Source organism: Mycteria americana, chromosome 1 (genome assembly GCF_035582795.1).
Source record: "Mycteria americana isolate JAX WOST 10 ecotype Jacksonville Zoo and Gardens chromosome 1, USCA_MyAme_1.0, whole genome shotgun sequence".
Taxonomy (NCBI): domain Eukaryota; kingdom Metazoa; phylum Chordata; class Aves; order Ciconiiformes; family Ciconiidae; genus Mycteria; species Mycteria americana.
The window spans coordinates 57,147,475-57,167,889 of NC_134365.1; the positions used below are offsets into that span (position 1 = coordinate 57,147,475).

A 20,415-nucleotide genomic window follows, 5' to 3' on the forward strand; every position below is an offset into this window, starting at 1 on the left:
CCCTACCCCAATGGGATGGGGGAGAGAATCGGGAGGGTTAAAGTGAGAAAACTTGTGGGTTGAGATAAAGACAGTTTAACAGGTAAAGCAAAAGCTGCGCACACAAGCAAAGCAAAGCAAGGAATCCATTCACTGCTTCCCGTGGGCAGGCAGGTGTTCAGCCATCCCCAGGAAAGCAGGGCTCCATCACGCGTAACGGTTACTTGGGAAGACAAACACCATCCCTCCGAACGTCCCCCCCCCCTTCCTTCTCCTTCCCCAGCTTTCTATGCTGAGCATGACGTCATATGGTATGGAATAGCCCTTTGGTCAGTTGGGGTCAGCTGTCCCAGCTGTGTCCCCTCCCAACTTCTTGTGCACCCCCAGCCTACTCGCTGGTGGGGTGGGGTGAGAAGCAGAAAAGGCCTTGACTCTGTGTAAGCACTGCTCAGCAGTAGCTAAAACATCCCTGTATTATCAACACTGTTTCCAGCACAAATCCAAACATAGCCCCATACTAGCTACTCTGAAGAAAATTATCCCAGCCAAAACCAGCACACCATAGCAAGCCAAGTGTGGGCACAGGGTGAGCTTCCTTATCCCAGTCGGTGGTCAGTGCTGGCTCAGTCTGAGGGGTGCCTGTTGCCTTGGTGGGTGGGAGGGAGGGATCCTTCCAGTGTTCGGCCAAGCTCTGCCTCACCCTGGCTTGTCCGGTTGTTCCCTGTACAGAGATTTCTGCTGACTTCAAGGATCAGTCGTCCCCAGCTGGGAAAGAACCACCCGTGGCCCCAGCCTGCTCCTCACCGCCCAGCAGCCACCAATCCTCAGAGCTGGCGGTGCCAGTGTCCTTGGGGCAGCCGGTGCCCGTGGGCCGGCTGGAGGACTTCCTGGAGAGCAGCACTGGCCTCCCGCTGCTGACAGCAGGCCACGATGGGCCGGAGCCCCTGTCCCTGATTGATGACCTCCACAGTGAGATGCTGAGCAGCTCGGCCATCCTGGACCACCCGCCTTCACCTATGGACACCTCGGAATTGCACTTTGCTCACGAGCCGTCCGGGGGCATAGCCCTGGATCTGGCTGAGGCTAACTTGGACAGCATGGACTGGTTGGAGCTGCCGGGGGGGCCCGTCATGAGCCTGGCTCCCCTTAACACTGCAACTCCCAGCCTCTTTTCCACAGACTTCCTTGATGGACACGATCTGCAGCTGCACTGGGATTCTTGCTTGTAACTCTGTGAGCAGAGACTGAAGGGAATGGGAGTGGGAGGGCACAGGCATGCAGGGGGGAAGAGGCCAGTCAACCAAAAAAAAAAACAAAAAAAGAAAACAAAACCAAACCCCAAGAAAAAAACCCCAAGCTCCTAGTATTTGTACTCCTCCCCCAACAGTGTCCTTCCTGCACGAAGCCAGCAGTGGTGGCAAAGGCAGGCCTGCTGCTTGAGTCGCTGCTGCCTGGGCAGCAGGCCAGGCCAGGCCACGGCAGGGAGAACGGCTGCTGGGGGGGAAAAAGAGGCTGCAGGAGCTCTGGGGCTGGTGGCCTCCTGCCCCCTCAGTGCAGCCTGACCGAGCTCGGGTGAGAACGGAGCCGGCAGCCCCTTTTCCTCCAGGCAGGAGCAGCGATGGCAGTGCATGGGGCAGAACGCTGCCTAACGTCTCGCAGCGGGACAGAGCATGACTGGGCCTGAGCCGTTTCCAGAAGCAGCACCCTGCGCCTTGCTGGGATTGGCAAATAAAGGGTGTTGTGCTGCCCCGACATGGTCGGTTTAACGGTTGCAGAAGGGGATTCTACCTCTGGAGCAGGATGCAAATGTGGGAGTGCTGGCTGGGCTCTGCACCACCTGCTGTCTGTCAGGGGAGGGTCTGGACTGCCCCAGGGCTGTGAGGAGCTGGGCAGAACAGACACCTTTTCCAAGTGTAGCCAAAGGGAACCAGGGTTCCCCACCAACCTGGTAACGTCTAAGCTGGTTTCCCAAATATTGCTGAGCTTGGCAGAGGCCTGCCTGCTTGTTTCACTCGCTTTGGGCTGCAAAACAGATTTTTAAGGTGCTAAAATCCAGGTCCTTATATGTTAAATCTGTCCTTTGCTGCCCCAGACCTCTGGCTGTGCCTGGAGTCCAGCCTTCAGGCACACCCCCTCTCCCCCCAGCTTCCACAGCACTTGTGACATCCCCGGTGAGCAAGGCAGTCAGCCTGTGTTGGGGGTTAGGGACAAGAAAGTGTCCGTGTGTCCTGGGGACGGTGTGAGGGGCACAGCTAGCAATGAGCAACATATCATTAGGGGCCATGTGCAATCTGTCTCCTGCCTTCAGCTGTGCTGTTGCCTCCCTGTAGCAGGTGCCCCAGTGGAAAGAAGCAGCCGAGGATGTCAGACCCAACAGGCAAGGAAGGGGAAGCTGCAAACCAGGCGTTGTGTGGCACAGTACGGGTCCTCACTCAGTAGTGCGACTGTGAGGGCCTCTTTCTGGGGAGAAGTGGGAGCCTGAAAGCAAGTAATGGGCAGCTGCCCTCTGTGCTGCCTTCCCTCCAGGCCCATGGGTAAAAGGCAAAAGCAAATGGCTGCTTACTGTGAGCTGCTGCCCTGTGTCCAGCCAGCTTCTGCCAGGTAGGGCGCCGGGATGGTGCCTCGGGGTAGCAGCTGCTGACGAGTGGGCGGATGGGTACCCCAAGCCCCCAGAGCCATGGCAATGCTATTCCTTGTGTTGCGTTGGAAACCCAGGCCTGTGGCGCGCTCGCTCTCACGCGCCGTTACTCCTGTCACTTTTAAATTCTTGTGTTTGTTATCAGTAACTCACCACCATATTTACCAGTTGAGACATAGCTGAGCTGTGCCCCACGCGGCCGCCGCCCCACGCAGCTATCCCTGCTTTGGCCCTGAGCTAGGTCTGGGCTGCTTGGGCTGGGGGAGGGGGGGGAGGCAGTGGCTCTTGATCGTATGGACTAAGGTGCTGACCCTGCTCAGGCAATGGAAGGATAAACTGCCATCCTTTTAATAGCTCCTTTTAATAGCTTGAGGATGCTGTCCCCATTTTTTCCCCCCCATGCCAGGCTGCAGTGCTGCCTGCTGGGGAGGGATAGGTGCGGGTGGGCACATGCTGCTCCCCTGCCTCTTTGGTACCTGGTGCTCTTCTCAGGGGGAGGCCTTGCTGCAGGGGTGTGGGTACCTCTGCTCTATGCCGGGGCAGGTGAGTGCCAGCCCTGCACGACGTGCTCTCTATCAGCCACTGAACTGGCAGTCAGGTGGGGCCATGCCTGTTTTGCAGCTGGGAGAAACTCCTGCTTTCCTGAGCCCTATTTGCTTGTAAACTGCATGGGGAGCCACTTCCTTAATCATTTGCAGGGGGGGCCTGCTGGCAGCTTCCTTCCTTTCTGCCCCCTTCTCTTCCCCCACCCAGTTGTAAGCAAGTCAGAGCCTCTTATCTGCCTCCCTCAGTGTCCGGGTTGGAGTGAGAGGATACCCTCCCCGCCCCCCCGCTTTCTGTTGCCCAAGCTACAGTGTCATGTCCTAAAAATCAGAATAACTGGGACTGGTGGACACCCCCTTCACCCCCCCCCCACTTCTCTCCTGGTGCAGCCCTGGTGCTCACTGGGAGCAGCGAGTGCATTAGCAGTTGCCTTGCAGAGCTCCCAGCAGCTCCCCCCAGGGCAGTTGCCCAGCCGTGGGACCAGGTGGGCACAGGAGGCAAATGGTTTCTTAGGAGGAAAGTATGTGGGGGGGGTGGGAGCATCTTTCAAATGCTAAGGGGAAAAAGTGAGGCTGCCTGTTTGTCAAAAGCAAAATCAGCTTCTTTTAGCCCACAGGGAGCAGTAAGCCCCCACAAAAAAACAGCTGTGTGATTTCTTTTGTACAAATAATTACAAAACTGCAACCAGTAAATAAAGAATGAAATTACTGAAGTGCAGTGAGCTCCTAGAAGAAGGTGGGAGCACTCCACCTGCAGTCCTGGCCTGACCCAGCCATGGGTCCTCGCACTGGGCCAGGTACCCCACTCTTTGTTGGCAGAGAGGTGCCAATGCCTGTTACTGATTTAGGCCTTCCCCAGGGTTGCTGTTGAAAGGCTGAGCTCACAGCTGCTCCCTTTCATCTTTACGCATCCACCATCACTTGTGAAACATTGTAGGAATTTAATTACCCTAGCTTTGCCCAACATACTTGAAATTGGCTGATGGGCTTAAGAGCCCTCAAGGAGCCCAAGCAATACAGAACCCTGAGCCTCACCTCCGGAGGAAGCCAGCTAACCTGCCAGAGCCCCTCTGCCAGGAGAGCGAGCTGTGCCTGGGGGCAGCAGGGACGATGGTGCCTCATCCCAGGAAATACTAGAAAGTCTTGTCCCCAAGCCGTGCCCAGAGCAGGCTAGCCCAGTTCTCTGCTTTCTTACTATTATTTGTTTGAATAATAGTTCAATAGTTCTTTGTTGGAAGAGGTATTCCCCTGGACGTACATTTTTGCACCCATTGGGAAAAATGAAGTCTGACGTTCTGCCTCTACCTTGAATGTAATCCTGAATCTTTCTGCTGTAACCACTACTTGTTTGTAATGTGTATTTGACTAGCACGCACTCTCCCTTCCACTATGCAGCGAACGGCAAGGGGTGATCAGCACCATCTGAGAGAGATGGTGTTGGGGCATCAGATCCAGAGCAAGTATTCAACTGGAAAAGGATAAAAGTGACAAGTTAACGGGGGAGAGAATGGATCTTTAAATTGAATTATTTTTTCAGTTACAAATATTTGAAAAAAAAAAAATCCATTTTATTAAAAAAATTCCAAACAGCCGTGTGCTCAAAAAACTTCTCTGCGATGCTGGTGGGAGGGCTTGGGGCCACTCTACCTTTTCCAGCTAAGGGTGAGTGATCCCTCTGGGTCTTTCTCAAACCTGAAAAAAAAGAAGCTTGAGTGGTGGTGCCTCATCCCTTCTCAGCTGCAGGGAGATTCCCTCAGTGTATGGAAATTACCTACCCTGCAACCAGAAGGAGGTCTTACGGTAGGAGAAGCACAGGCAGCTTTTACAGCCTCCCACAGCGCAATAGGCTGGTCTGGACCCCAGCTGTTACAGTGGTGAGGTGATACTGCAGCCTTCCTCAGCCACATGCCAAACTGGAATTACTTTGACTGAAAACACTGATTTTCACATCAGTAAATACACTGCTACTTCCACTCTACCATGAGCTTGGGCTTCTGAACACGGTTCTCCAGGGCCTGTGCCCTGATACTGTCCCACTTTGCAGAAGAGATGCCACCTGCTTTTTCTGGAGAAGCCTGTCAATGTGCAGACAACACTGTTGTCCACCACCACCCAGCCCTGTTCTCTGCCAGCCCCTCTCCCTTTGCTAAGGGCCCTCCCCTTGCAGGGTCCCTACATCCCTTCATTTTGAGTGTTTCTTGCTTGTCAGGGCCTCCCGGGGCTCTGCTGCGGAGCTGTGCTTCAGGGAGAGCTGGCGGCAGAGAGGCAAGGCAGGGCTGCCACTGCAGGCAGCACAACTGCTCCTGCCCTGGCCGCTACCTGGCCTTGTGGCCTAGTCTGAGGCCAGGGCAGTGTGAGGAGTCCCCACGGTGCCAGTGTACGCTGAGCAGAGACCTCAGCTTGATGCTAGCAGGAGCCAGTGCAGAAATGGGGTCATAATTATCAATTGGCAGAAATTAAGGAATTAGATCCAGTCCTGACCCTGTCAAAAAACAAAGCCAAAGCCCAGCACTCTCCCAAGATGCAGTTTATTTACAAACCCACCGAATAAAGGAAAGTAAGAATCTAGTGTCATTTCATGAGTAGTTTGTGCTCACAGACAAGCGCTTTCAGTAGAAAGTCACAGACTCCATATCCAGAGCCACCACCACAAAGCAGCAATTCTCCACTCCTGACCTGCGTCCCTGCTGCCACCGCAGGGCGAGGAGGACGAGTCAGTCTCCCTGAGCCAGCTCCAGCCTGAACCTCGTCCTGAGCTACAACGGTGCCAAAATATACACGTTCCTGGAGTTAATTTACAGCTTTTTGGTTAACAGTAAAAATCATCTAGAGACTAAAATGACAGCATGAAACACTCTGTTTAGGGGAGAGATGGTTTTTGTCTGCTCCCAGAGGAGACAAGGCCCATCCCCTAAGGCTGTTACAGTGGTAACAGGCCAGTGCAGTCGGGCACCTCTTGTCAACGCCCCACACACCAGTGCCAGGGAGGTGGGATGAGGCTGATGCCGGTTCCCCCTTCTCAGCCCCAGCTCCAGGCCAGAGGAACTTGTCCAAGTGCTTCAGGGTTTGCCATCCCTCTCCCCGACAGAGGCGAGCCCTTGGCTGGCACGGGGGGATGTGCTGTCCCTGCTCCCGTACAGCGATAGTCTCTCACCAGCCCAATTCCCCTTGCACCCGCAGTGCCACCTGCCAACGGCACCAGCTCTCATGGATCAAAGCCACCCCGCGAGGGCTGTCTCTTCCCCACAGCTACAGCAGCAGACACGCTCACACACCCATGCAGCTGCTGGCCCATGGGGCAGCACATGAGGGGCTCCGGGCCAGGCTGCTCCCCCAGGCACTGGGGGGTAGGCAGGGCTGAGGCAAGCAGAAGATGGGGGTGGCAGAGATGGGGAAGGCTGGGCAGGGGCACTTGTTTTGGTGGCCAGAACACACTTGTCCCTTTGCAGCATCACCCTCGACCATCACCTCCCTCGGGTCTGCAGCTCGGCCTCTCGGCGCTGCTGCCATCTGTCCCAGGTGGCCTGGCAGCCCCCCCGAGGGGGATTTTGTCACAGATACAAGTGGGTGGGGTGGGGGAGGGCAGGGGGGTGAGACATAATGGGGGTGGGGGAGAGGAGTGTACGCCATTGAGAAGGTTCCCCAGGATGGGGTGGGGTGGGGGTCACCCATCTATGTCCCAGCTGAAGAGATGGTGCTTCACGAGCATGTCCTGCACCCCTTCCTTCAGTGGCTTCTTCTCCTTCTCCTGCAGGGATGACACAGAGACCCGGGTCAGCGCACCACACCCAGAAAAGGGGAGACCGTGTCTGCGGGCAGAGCCCAAGCACACCGAGGTCTCCGTCACCCACACAGAGCAGCCCTTTGCACTTCCCACCTCCGCGCAGCTGAAGCAGGGAGAGGCCCTGTGGTTTGGAGAGCACTGGGGAAGGGAGGGGCCTGCCATTTCCCTCTGTCCCAGCTGGGCAGGAGCAGCCAGCGCTGCCACACAGCTCCCACGCACAGCCTGCCCTGGCAGGGAAAGTGGCCGCATCCACAGCCTCTGGTGCCGGCTCAAGAGGATGCAGAGGATGCACTGGAGCACAAAGCTGGGAGAGGGAGGCGGCAAGCGAAGCCTGTAGCTGAGAGAGAGAATGAGAGATGCCACCTACTCACCTCCCTCTTTATTGGCAGCTCCCAGTCCTGAGAGAGGCTGAAGGCAAATTTGCAGAGGACTCTGCAATGGAAGAGAGTGATGATAACACACACATACACCCCCTCCACCCAGATCACACTCCCAGCCTGTGCCCCCAACTGCTGCCCCCAGAACCACAATTGCACCGGCTCCTCAGCTTGCCCCGACGCACCACTAAACTTACAAGGATGAAATTCCTTGTTTGTTGGTGTTGAAAGGGCAGCACCAGCCATCCATCCCCTGTTCCCCCTCCTCTTTGGGCTTCACATCCTGCCAGGCCCAGGCTGGAAAGAGAAGCTTGAAGATGTGACTCAAGTGCAACCCCTACAGAGCCATGACACAGCAGCGCAGGGAGGCACAGGCAGCCCCGGGCTCTGCTTAGACCACAGACACACATGGCTGAGGACTGCATGCAGCTGGCAATGGGGGGCTGCAGGTTCCTCTCCAGAAAGCAGCCTCCTGCCAGTAGCACCTCAGAGTTTCTGCACCCCTTCCTCTCTCCCTGGAGTAAGAGAAGTGTCCCGACACCCATGCACAAGTGCCACACAGGGATGGCGTGAGGAGCTCCCCTGCTGGACCTGGCTCTAAGCAGACGCTGCAAGCACAGCCTCAACCCTGTCCCTAGGACAGGGATGCACAGCTCAGACCTCCTGGCAACAACCTCGTCAGTCCTTCAGGCGCAGGGGAAACTCCTATGTGGGGGTCTCCTCCAACTCCTGCAGCAGTGACGGAGGCGAGGCCCTCCACAGGAAGCTGGCTGGGAGAAATATGGCATAAGCCTCCGCTCCTGCTCCACACAAACCTGGGTGCAGCCATGAACCAGTCCCACTTAGTCCTTCGGCTGTGCTGAAGTAGCACTGCCCCCATGCTGCGAGAAAGCAGCCATGGGACATGGTAGCACAGAGGTGGAGGGGACTCCCTCCCATTCAGCAGCAGCACAAGGAGAATAGGGGACCCCGAGATGTGTACACCCAGGCCTACTTCTGGCTACAAATGCTCCCACTGGGGCCCAGAGGCAACCGGGTGGTGCAGACAAAAGCCAGTTCCCGCAGGACAGAAGCAGGGCTGGAGTGGTGGTGGCGAGGAGGTTTGCTCTGCGGCTCCCTGGGACTGGATGTGGCTTTGCAGAGTGCAGGAGGGCCAGGAGCACGCAGTACGGATGTGTGCCCTGGGCTCCAAGTGATGTGCTTTGTGTGAGCTCAGCTGCTTTCAGCCCGACACGGCTCCCTCGCTTAACCAGGAGTCGGCTGGTGAGTGACTCCTTCCTGGCCAGCAACAGCCAGACTGTCTCCCTAGCACATTCCCCGTTCCCTGCTTGGACTCATGGTGGCTGGCAGAGGACCTGGAGAGCAGGGGTTGGAAAAGGCACCATCAGAGTAGGTGCAGGGCACAGCAGGAGGTTGCTGGCAGGCAGAGGCTGCCTGCTTGTCACAACAGCTTCCCAGGAGCCAAGCTCTGCTCTTGATCAGGCAGGCACAGTGCATCGCATTAAACTGTCTAGACAGTTGCTGCTGCCTCAGCACACAGAAGGAAATCTCTGCAGCAGGGATATCTGGGCAGCCCACACTGCTACTCACTGGAGCAGGTCCAGAGCCAGCCATACCAAAGGCCACCTCCTGCAGGGGAGGAGGAAATCCACTCCAGACCCTGGCAAGGCCCATGGAGACAGACTCACCTCAGCTCACATTTGATCTGCACCCAGCCAGGACTGCGCAGGAACGACCAGGGATGGAACCACTTCTCCACAGTCTGCAGGCTTGAGCACAGCACCTCTAGCCACAAATGCAGCACCTGCTCGCTGTAGCAATGAGGCGGAGGCACATTACTTGGCTGAAGCCAGGGAAAGAAGCCCCATCCCTTTGGGATAGTCTATTTTAAGCCCAAGCCTTGACCCCAGCCCACAGTCCTGTCCCCAGTGGGAACACGATAACCCAGTAAACTTGTATGAGGCACTCCATGCAATGAGAGCTACTTCTTCCAGCCAGGAGCCAGGCCAGCATGATGAACAAGAAAGGAGCAGGTCCCACTCAGTGGCTGCAGTGAGAGGGAGAAAAAGACCCTGCGGCCTAAGGTAGATTGAAACAACTGCTGCGCTTGAGCCCGCTCTGCCCTCTCCCAAGTTCCTCATCCCCCCTGACCCGGGGGTATCAGGACCAGATGACTCACTTGAGTCCAACACAGATGAGGGAACGAAGCTTCACGTCCATCTGTGCATGTGCAGCATCGTGTGTCATGTTCACAGCCTGAACCGCCTGCAGGGTGGGAAGATGTGGTTACTGCCTTCTCAGCTTAGCCTTAGGCTGGGCTGGGCAGCCATTCCAGCAACACAGCCAAATGCTCCCCTCCCCAGAGCTCCCCACCCTCACCCAGTGCCACCTGCTAGCATGAGAGGGGCTGAGCCTTCTCAATGGCTTCACTTTCTGCCTTTCCCCAGGCACCTGATGTCTCTACTCCTTCCCATCAGGGAAGGTCTGGGAGACTCTCGAGCATGTCCCCGGAGAAGGGCATCAGTGTCCAGCAGCCTCCATGGGAAACTTCCCTACATGAGGAGCTGGGCTCTGGCTGGGCTGGGGGCAGCACTCACCCGGTAAAGCAGCTCCTCTGGAGTGAGGACTTTGCCATCTTCATCAAGCCTGCAAAGATCACAGCAGAGACCTAGCTAGCTCCGGAGCCACCCCAGGCACAAGCGGGCCTTTCCCCTCCATACCTCAACAGCTCCCTTGCTGCTGCTGAGCCCACAGGAGATCCTGCAGCCATGAGAGAGCAAGATACAGCCCCAGAAGCAAACACAGGAGTGTGAGGAAAGGGGCAAAAGCCACCGCCAGCCCCAAGTCAGCACGGGCATAGCAGCCTGCTGACACCACACCGACAGGATGATGAGACAGACCATGACCCTTCCCAAGGTGGAGAGCAGCAGCAGTTTGATGAGCACACAGGAGCAGGGCACAGACCCAGACGCTGTGTGTGAATAAAGTGGCCTTACCTGTAAGTCTTGCAGAGCACAAGGCGAGAATACACAGAGTCAAAGTCCCGTTCCACTTCCCGGCTTGCAGCCTAGTAAGGCAGAGGGACAGTCAGTACATTCTGCCCTACAGCCCCCTCACCCCAGCGCTCCGGCAACACTGCCCCACAAAGGGAACTGAGACATCTCACCTCTTCAATGAACAGCCAGGGATGACAGGGCCCCCCCAGCAGAGATGGCTTCTTCAATCCGTGTTCAAATATAGACTTCAAGGCTGGACACAGCGTCCCTCGCACCAAGTCCGTCACGCCTTCTGTGACTGAGTCATCTCCAGCGATGGAGTACTGAGGAACATGAAGAGCCAGCTCTCAGCATACTGGCGAGGGGGCAGAGCATGGCGGTGGTCCACTCACCTACAGCTTCTCTGCACACACCTCTTCCATTCCCAGGTGCTCACCAGTCCCCCCTCCCTTAACCCCTTATGCTCTTGCTGGCTCTTGCATAAGGCACCATGTTCCGTGCTACTCCCCGGCGATTTGCTGGGACACCAGGACCTTTGTGCCTAGGTGCTGCCCAGGAGACCACTCTTGTGACCCCAGCACCACCCTGGCAGCGTTCAGCATGTAGGAACTGCGGTGGTTTGGTGTGATGCTGACTGAGCTAAGGTAAGGAGAAGGACTTGCACTGAGGGTCTCTGGGACTCTCTAAGCTGCTAAAAGTCAAAGCAAATGGGTGTAGATGGGAATTCCCAGGTCAGCTGGTACACCACTCCAAGGTACCACCCAAAAATGCTGTTTTTGGGTGAAGGATATTCCATAATTAGGATGAGTGGGACCCTCTCTGTTTCCGCAGTTGGGAGGGGAACTGCTCAGCAGTACAGGGTGTGTTTATACACAGGTGATCTGCATCTAAGGAATCAGCCCTGAGAAGGGGGTGAGGAAGCAAGTGAGATGTCAATAGTGATATCTCTCTAGGGGTTTCTCTTGGGGTCTCAGGTCAGCCTTTGAGCCCTTCCTCACTCTCCAAATGCTGAGGAGGAGAGGGAGAACAGGACCTTCTCCACTCCCCCTGCAAATTGTGTAGGCCAACAGCTGATGACATTTGTCGCCTATCCATTACCCCAGCCTTGGGGCCATATTGAGGTATCTGCTCTAAATAGGTGGCATCTCACCACTGCCGGTTGTGAGAGGAACTGAGACAGAGTGCCTCCTTGGGCACAGCTGCTCTGGGAGAACACACTGTGGTGACCACAAAGTATGAGCAGGACCCACAGGCACAGCCTCAAAGGAGGAAGAGAGCACAGGTAGCAGGGAGCAGGCAGAAACACTGCCCCCAGGATCCTGCTGCGTACCTGCCTGCTGCTTTCTCAGCTTTCCCAAAGCTCATCTCTAGGGGCCTTGCAAGCCCAGGCATCACATTTGGCTACCCCCTGCAGCCCCCTGGGGCCCTCATTCTCCACTCAGTCAGCATCAGGAAGTTGAGCAAGCTGCCTGATCACATCACTAAGTGCTCAATAGCCAGAGAGAGCAAACAGACTCATGAAGGGATATATATGGCTCTTTTCAACTATGTTTTTTCAGCTGTGACATGACTTTTTTTTATGTTGGGGTTTTTTTTGTTGTTGTTGTGTTTGTTTTTCTTAATTACCTCTTTGCTCCGCTCATCTAAGATCTCCACAAATTTTGCAGGAAACCAACCTATAAAGAACGGACAAAGAAGCGAGTCTGACACTGAGAAACCTCTAACACAGACAAGACCAGAGCCCAGTGGAAGCTGAGAATAAATCAGAGTTCATAGGGTCCAACCCCAAAGAAGAAAGCGAGCAGCCTCAAAATCACAAGAATCAAGGCAACTGCAAGAGGAAGCCAATTACAGGACACTGCCCACAAACAGCAGAGATGACATACACCCAACCACCCTGTGCCAGGAGGATGGAGCCTAAACTTGCTGTTTCCAAGAAGTAACCAGGTAGCTGCACCACTGCGCTCATACCCTGCTTTAACATTTTCCTTGTCCCTGGCAGATGCTCCGGGTAACTGGCAGAGCCTTTGCTGCAAATGTACCAGAGCAGTTGCTGTGGATGAATGGATGCTCCGCATCCAGCCCCCCTCTCCCCATTCCAACCCATCCTGCTCTCACCTCTCAGTCCATTCAGCTCTCCCACCCAACAGTGCTCATCCTTCTGGGAAATGATCTGAAAAACAGGGAGTGGAAAACACTGGTTGAAGAGAGTGCAGTGCCAGCAGGGCTACAGCTGCCCGGCTGTGTCTGCACAATGAGGAACTGCTTTTTTCTCAACTGTTTTGCCAATGTTCTCTTCTTACGTGGCCCAGGGCCTTCAAGTGCAAAAACTACTGCAAACACAACGCTATCCCTGTTTTCCCCAATTTCAGATTGGACGCCCACAGCTAAAATGCAAATGGATGCTTTTACAGTCTTACCACAGCTTAGTGCTGCAGCGTTAAACCAGGACCCAGGCTGGACCAAATCAATCTTTTGCTCAGCTGTATGGCAGCCAGAAAAGGGACTTTGTGGTTGCATTGAAAATGACCCACAAGACAACGCTCACAGCAACATACTGCCTCATCCCCAGGCAGCCCCCAGAAACACCAGCTGCTTCCCTTGGACTCCTAACTGGGCTCTGAGCTGATCTCCTCCCTTCTTTCCCTGAAGAGGTAGCGCAGCATCCCAAAGAACATGGGTCTGCACGGTCTTGCCCTGGTCCCTGTCTCATAGGCTGACGCACCGTAATGATGTCATTCTTGCGGAAGCCCAGCTCATCGTCATCGTGGCGCTCAAAGTCCAGTAGTGCCTTGGCTCGTCGTCGTCGGTTGCGGGAACAGGCCACGTAGTTCTCGTGGTCCCGCTGGTGGCTCTCCATGCTGTAGTCTGGAGTCAGATCCTAGCATGCATGTGGATGAAGAGCAAAGAGGAATGAAAAGCAACAGGTGACTCCCAGCTGATCTGCCAAAGCTTGCATGCCCCTGTTCCCAAACCTTTTCTTTCTCCTAGCAGGCAGACAACCTCTCAGCACAGCTGCCCTCCACCAGGAGCAACCCTCACCCTCCACCCCCTGCACCTGGTGTGTTCTTCCTCGAGCCCATGCACTCCAGGAGCATTTGAACAGCCCTGTCCTGTGGTGCATACTCAAAACTCATGCCTGGAGCACACAGCAGTGCAGATCCAGCTGTTCCCACTCACAATGCTGCAGTTCTTGGGATCAACACACTGGAAGTGCCGTGCCACCTGGAGAATGGCCTCACGCAGGTCAGCCACCAGCTCCGTCTGCTTGATGTTCTTGGCTTTCAGTGCCTCCAGATCGTCATCCCCTGGGGGAGCCCACACAGCCAGAGGGAAGGTGACGAAAAGAAAACAAGTATGAGGTACGTAGTGTTTTGTTAACATTAGAAATCATCGATTCTACAGAAATCAAAAAAGCCTGACATGAGAAGTGCCTACACTTAGGCAGGTACCTACTGCCAATCTATTCAATAATGTAAATAAACAGTACCAATTTGACTGTCTCAAATTTTAAGGAGCTGTTATTTCAAACCACATATGGAACCGGAAGATGTCATCTTTGATCTGTCTGGAGAACTAAGTATACCAAGGTACTGCATACTACTTTAGAGAAGTGTCTACGCGGTATACGGACAGCTGAATAGTGGGACACAAAACTAGGGAACTTTCAAAAATTCTCTTCAACTGAAATTCTCTTGAAACTGAAATAGCTTTTGGTTAAACTACTTGGGATTTTTGCATACCTCACAGGCTGAGAGCATATTCTTCACCGAGCTTTCAAAAAGATTTGAAAAACCAAGACAGCCCACTTTTCTGTGTCAGTCTAGAAGTCAGAGCCACGAAAGAAAAGCTGCCATCTACTTAAGACCTCGACCTTCCTAAGAGTCAGATTTCAAAGGTTTGGGTGTATAGAAATGGTCATAAGTACAAAGTAAAAGTTACCAAAGCATCTTTCAACTGTCACTAATTCCCCCAGGAGTTCTGACAGCCTATCTATTAATTTATGCAGAAAGATACCTAATGGGATGGATTCTGTAGGCAGTTAATGTTTCTGAATGCCTTAAAAATTGGGTACATGATGTTTGGGAACAATGAACCATTTGCTTCTTTTTCTAAAAAAAATTCAGTTTGTTTTAAATTCAAAGTGTATTTTCATACATCTGTTTTTGCTCTCTCTATAATATACTGAAGATGTGATAGCTTGATTAACAAAATCAACATTTAAAACAACGTTTTTTTCACTGAACTCCAATTTTTATACAAACACAACTTTTATGCAAGACCCAAGTAAATCATTGGCTAGCAAATTAGTACTCTGCTTGCTTTCTAACGGCATTATAGAAACCAATATGAATAAAGTGTGGCCCGAGCTATACAGCTGCTGCAACAGCTGTGTACACATGAAGCTTCTCCTTATTAAAAAGTGATTAACAGTTTTTTTTAAATCACAAGTGATCCTAATTAAAAAGACTAAAACTTTAAGAACATAAATAGAAGCAAAAAATTAGATTTAAAATTATTTTTATAATTGTTTTCTATTTGCTAAATTAAATTATTAGAGAATCAGACACCAGAGCTTAAGAGAAGACTGAACTTTGCTTCTGGACTAGAAAAATTGTAGGGCATACTTACTCCCAGTCCAAGCAATGAAAATTAACAAAACCTCCTCCTCAGTGGCCAGGGGTAGGAACTAGAGCATGTAAGAAGTCTCACTACAGATTCAGAGATACAAAGATTGTAAATAGATAGGTGATCACGCAGACGGCGGGGATTCCCAGAAAATTCATGTTGCTAAAACAGAATGTGACTAAAGATGAAACTACTCAACCACAGCCACAGTAGCTTGAGTGGGCTGCCCTCATTTACATATATCACTGATTCTTTCTGTCATCATTCAGTCCCTTCTGGCCAAAATACTGTGCTCCTCCCTCTGTATTCAGATCAATCCCACCCAAACACAAGCAGGAGATATGGGAAGCAAGTTCCACACCCTCCCACCTTAGAATACACGATACAGAGGAAAGCAACTGGGGTTTCCACCAGATTCACCTCACTGCACCCGACACATCTACATATACATTTCCAAAACAGGAAACAAGTGCAGGATCGGCCACATGTGAGGAGGCTCTATTTTGAGCCTGCAAAGACTGACTAGCTGCACAGTGGTGCAGAGGACGACTAGCTCTCCTGCATTTCCTTGTTGCAATGCCCAACCAACAGGAAAAGGGCAACGTGCACATCTTGTTCTCCACCAAACTACCTTTCGCTGTTTCTTCTTTCTAATCCTTCATTAGAAATCTGGTCCAACTCCTTGAATCTCAGCTAGAGAAGGCACTGATTGACCTGATCTAGCATGAGCAAGAGTCTGTCTTCGAGCAGGAGAGGTTGGACTACAGACATCTAGAGGCCCCTTCCGAACAGTGCTCCTGTGATTCCTGTCCAAGGAATAACTCCTGTCCAAGTCACTACTAAATCTGCATTCACTCTAAGGAAGAAGAATTAAGTTCTGGGTAAGTCCTTACTCCCACCCTGACAAGGGCTATGTACCAGCTCTACACAGTAACTATCACAGGCAGCAGACTTTACACTTAAGGTTGATTGACAGTTCCCAGTATAAAGTGAATGTATCGCATCCAAGCTTTCCTTCCCCTCACTTGGACTAAAGTTTTCCATTCTGGTCATCTGCTGCAGGACGACAACTTCTCTATTTTAACCGTTTTAATTACTAAGAATAATATTAGGAAAAAACATGACAGCCACTGTACAGAAACCCCACTAAAATGAGAAAACACTACCAATCATCTTAGTTCTACCATTGATACATTTTGAAGCTTGAACTTAAAATTTATCTTTGCGCGTGGGTATAACTCACTATCACCTTCATAGAGCTACTGAAACTTGGTCAAGGAGACTATCTGAGACACAAGAAAGATGCATTTGGCAGCTAAGTTCCCTGCCAGTTCCGTCTGTACTGGCTGTATGATAACATTACATACAAGAGGTCTGAGTTTAGGTTGCACAAGCAACTTTCCTGCATTTCTTCACTTCTGCATGCTTGACTTCACAGCTTCATTGGTCTTCTACCATAACTTTTATATGTAATGCTGTATGTGCTTGTAGCAAGCCTATGACAATATATCAGCTTCCTGGAGAACATCAGAAAAGCTCTTCTCTGAAAAGACCAGTAAAACCCAGTTTTAGATTTATTCAGGCCATTTCAACCACAAGAGGAACACTGTTTGAACCCTGTAAATTCCGTATGTTGTCTTCCTCTGGAAAAACAATTTCTGTGGTGAGATGTGGCAATTTCAAGAAAGCTAACCAGTTGCAAGGAAGGTGATGACAGTGAGACTTACAATAGGAAGGGCTATTATGGAGTCACAGAAGCAAGTTACTTTTAAACCCATGCAAAACCTATTCTGGCTGTGTGATTTCTGGACATAAGCTGGCTTAGCTCATAAGCAAAGAAAATTAAGACTTAAAAGTGTTCACAACATTGAACTCTCAGAGTAAGGGGGAACATCACTGATTTGTTTGCATTTGTAAATTTTGATGGGTGACACACTGGACCATCCTGCCCTGTCTCAGATCTTCAGAGATGTTCCTGAACTGAGCAGAGTAAGATCAGGAGAGTACAACATCCAGCCTGTGGACTGCATACAGTCTGCCAGAAAATGTGTTTCACCTGTTGGTCAGTGCAAGAAGGACACTACAGCTGGGCTGAGCTGCAGCCCACTGTTAGTCACCATTTAAGGACTAACCATCTAACCTAAAATTCACTTTCTGAGCTCAGACCAAAGCAAGCAAGCAGAAAACGGCACTTCTTTCCTCTCATCCTTCAGTTCTGGCTCCCTCCTCTCCTCTTCCTCTCTCCCAGTGTTCCCCTGCTTTGCTCACTCCTCCTGCTCCTAGCCTGCTATATCCATCAACACCACATGAAAGGCATAGGATCGTCCTTACCGAAAAGCAGAGAGGTGATGCCAGATTTCCTGCGCTGAGTCCTGCGCCGCACAATCTGAGGGAGAGGGAAGAGAAAGAACAAAGTGCACACGTTAGGACAGATTTCAGAAATAAAATAAAGCAATCCTCCACACAGGTCAGCTCTGGGCAAGGCGTCATGACAGCTACCACTGGAAGGGGCAGGCAAGTGAACTGGCAATTCTAGACAGGAGTTGTTCTAGTTCTAATGCAATGAATCAGCTCTAGTGCTTGATATGCTCCACGTGCAACAGGTTATTTATAGCTCAATGATTATGAAAGCATAATTGAAGTTCAAGAATCAACCATGATTCGAGTGAATAATTTTAGTTCTAATTCTACTTGTTGCCAAAAGCAGTTCTACAGGTAATTATATATACATTTCTAAGTGGATGCCTATTACATTTTAGAATTGCAGGACTGTCTTGTGATTACTGCACAGATGAGCATCAAGAATATATCTTCCACACAGACTTGACAAGCAGGAGCTACTACATCTGCAGCTGCAGACTGTAGTCCAAGATTAAACACAGGTGCATTTTTTATTCAGTTTCTCAAAGGCTGCTGCTGTTTTCTGACTCTACCTTCCAGAGTTATTTTAGTGTATCAGTTTCTTACTAATGGATTAACTCCAGTTCCTACTCTGCATGCTCCAAGCAAATTCTGCCAAAAGCATATGTTGTTTCTTTTAGTTTCCATTAATAAAATGCATCACTTTCCATCATAACTCTCATTAATGATAATTACAAACAATGTCAATATCCCTTTCACCTGGGGATTTATCAGCCAGGACAGATCTGGCAGCATTTCATTAGTACAGACCTCCCCCTAACTCCCCAATACCTTTTCTCCACTGGATGACACAGTCATCCTGGAGTCAAAATCCTCTCAGACAGGAGGACCTCTTGCTCACACCAATTGGGAGGGAACATGAAAGGGAATGGTAAAAACAGAGCAGCAGAGGCAGATGGGACTCTGTGCACTCACTTTGGATAAATTGTTGACAGTGGTGCTGGAGTTGAGCAGCTGCCCTTGGTCAGCAATGAGGTAGGCCAAGTGTTTGCGACGCTGCGTCTCCACCGCCACATCTGTCAGCGAGCCAGCCACACGCATGGCCTCCCGCAACAACACATCTGCATCTTCAATCTGACTTGGGATGTCCGAGAGCGTGTTGAAGATTGAGGCAGAGTTCTCAGACTGGATTAGCTCATCCTCCTGCAATGATGCAGTCATTTTGCCATACAGAACAGTGAGCACGACAGCTATGCTTTTGGGGCTGCTAGATGCAATTTTACATTCAGTGTACAGCCTGGGCCAGAAACAATGCAGGTACAACTAGATAATTCCATAGGTAATTCAAACTTCAGTAGGAAGAGTCCAAGCTACCTATGGGAGGGGAACAGAATCTTTTACTACTCTACTGTGCTGAGACCTGCCCCCAAAATTCTAGCTGGCGTGTTTTTGAATCACACCATCCATCACTGAAATGAAGTCAAATCAGCAAGCAAAGACGAAACAGAAGCTATTCTGCACCCACCGCCCGGAGTGGGCACAGCACAGATCTTGCTGTGGACAAGGGAATGGAAACTGCTTAATCTCACACACTACAGAGCGCCTACCATGTCAAACTGTGCTCCACCTTCCCTTTACTCCCAGCAGGCTCACCCTTGCCCTTCACACAGCAAGCTGAACCACAAAATTATTTTTTGCATAAAAAGGAAAAGATCAGGTGGTTAAATGTAAGGCAGCCAAATCAAATGTAGTCAGGACAATGCTAATCTCTTCGAGCATTCAACAGTGCCATCAAAAGCTTCCCAGATGACCACAACCTTGGCTTTATATCTCTGCTCAGAGATGGTGCAAAATTAAGAGGTATCTTGGTTTAGGTAAGATGGACTCTCAGGTTGGGATCTAGACTGAATAGAGGGGAGCAGCCAATGGGGTTTAATTATGAGGGAACAAATGAGGTAGGCAGGGGAAACAGCAATCCCTGAATCCTGTGAAGTGCCTTGGAAGTTCTTCACAGCCCCCAGTTCTGAGGAAGGCAGGAAGTCATCTTCCCGAGCACATTCCCAAACCACATACAGGAAGTGGATACAAAACCTTCTTGCCCCTGAAACTCAGAATTAAACACCTAAGTGCTATAAAGGAGGAAGAGGAGGGGGGAATTACCTTCATACTGAGCATGCCCAAAGTGAGCTGGAACAGCACCAGAGAGCCCTGGTAGAAGAAGAGGTCCCAAATACGCAGCAGCAGCTTGATGTGGACAACACTAGCAAAAGAGGTGAGGAACCAGTGCAAGGTGATCAAGGAGAGCTCTGTGAATAGAGACATGGAAAAGAATCACAAGAGAAGAAGTCAGCCAACCAGTGAAGACAGACTCTCCTAAATGCTGTCCTCCCAGCTTAAAGATGACCATCCATTGCCTCCAGGGCCAGGAGGTTTGCTCCTAGCCCTGCTGCTCTCCTTTTGTGAAACAAGAACAGTAATCTTTGTCTGCATGTCACCCTGGCAAGAAAAGCTATGGTTTCTGGGGCACACTTTTACCAATGTCATGCTCCTGGAGCAGCTTGTCCAGGCGGGGCAAGTACTGCACAATGAGCTGTCGCAGGACACGCTGGTCTGTCTGCACGCCCATCAGGGTGGTGCTGAAGTAGGAGGCAGGAACCAGTTCCTCAATGATAGCACACATCATCCAGAAGGCATCTTCCTCCTCCAAGAAGAGCAGCAGAGAGGCAGCCACCTGGAATTTTGAAGGAAGAAGAACTGCATGCCAAGCCTGTCCCAAGAGGAGCAGAACTCTTTCCCCACTTCCTCACATGGAGAGATGGACCAGTGTCTAGGTGACCAACATCTTCCTTCCTCTGCAGCAGCTCTCCTGCAGTCTCCACTGAAGGGATTTCTCCTCAGTGTAATGCCTGTCCCTCCCCAACAGATGGACTGAATTCTTCCACATCTTTGGATGCATTGTACTACTTTGCTCTCCCTTCCCTAGGAAAAACATTCCATGTGGAAGGGATTTCCCTTCAGCTCATCTGGAGGCCATAGTGTCCAGCAGCAATCACTGCCTCAAATTACTTGCCCCAGCATAGCCACCATAGACAAAACGATCCCTATCACA

The 20,415-nt window shown here is 51.5% G+C and overlaps 2 protein-coding genes across 10 annotated transcripts in view; one reads left to right on the top strand and one right to left on the bottom strand.

Moving 5' to 3' along the window:
• MRTFA (myocardin related transcription factor A) overlaps positions 1-4,757 on the top strand; it is a 102,542-nt gene extending 97,785 nt beyond the window's left edge. For 4 of the 5 annotated variants that reach the window (XM_075500073.1, XM_075500064.1, XM_075500099.1 and 1 more), the window contains one exon: positions 709-4,757. In XM_075500073.1, coding sequence (XP_075356188.1) covers positions 709-1,208 — 500 coding nt within the window. In that variant the 3' untranslated portion in view covers positions 1,209-4,757. The remainder of the gene's footprint in view (positions 1-708) is intronic. The other variant, XM_075500088.1, reaches the window with a different exon arrangement.
• Positions 4,758-5,671: 914 nt separating this feature from the next.
• SGSM3 (small G protein signaling modulator 3) overlaps positions 5,672-20,415 on the bottom strand; it is a 30,991-nt gene continuing 16,247 nt past the window's right edge. For all 5 annotated transcript variants that reach the window (XM_075500113.1, XM_075500133.1, XM_075500152.1 and 2 more), the window contains 15 exons: positions 19,842-20,037; positions 19,467-19,612; positions 18,282-18,509; positions 17,277-17,331; positions 13,497-13,624; positions 13,042-13,197; positions 12,435-12,489; positions 11,943-11,992; positions 10,487-10,639; positions 10,317-10,387; positions 9,918-9,966; positions 9,500-9,585; positions 9,009-9,131; positions 7,315-7,375; positions 5,672-6,907 (listed from right to left, as the gene is read on the bottom strand). In XM_075500113.1, the coding sequence (XP_075356228.1) occupies positions 6,824-6,907; positions 7,315-7,375; positions 9,009-9,131; positions 9,500-9,585; positions 9,918-9,966; positions 10,317-10,387; positions 10,487-10,639; positions 11,943-11,992; positions 12,435-12,489; positions 13,042-13,197; positions 13,497-13,624; positions 17,277-17,331; positions 18,282-18,509; positions 19,467-19,612; positions 19,842-20,037 (1,641 nt within the window). In that variant the 3' untranslated portion in view covers positions 5,672-6,823. The remainder of the gene's footprint in view (positions 6,908-7,314; positions 7,376-9,008; positions 9,132-9,499; positions 9,586-9,917; positions 9,967-10,316; positions 10,388-10,486; positions 10,640-11,942; positions 11,993-12,434; positions 12,490-13,041; positions 13,198-13,496; positions 13,625-17,276; positions 17,332-18,281; positions 18,510-19,466; positions 19,613-19,841; positions 20,038-20,415) is intronic.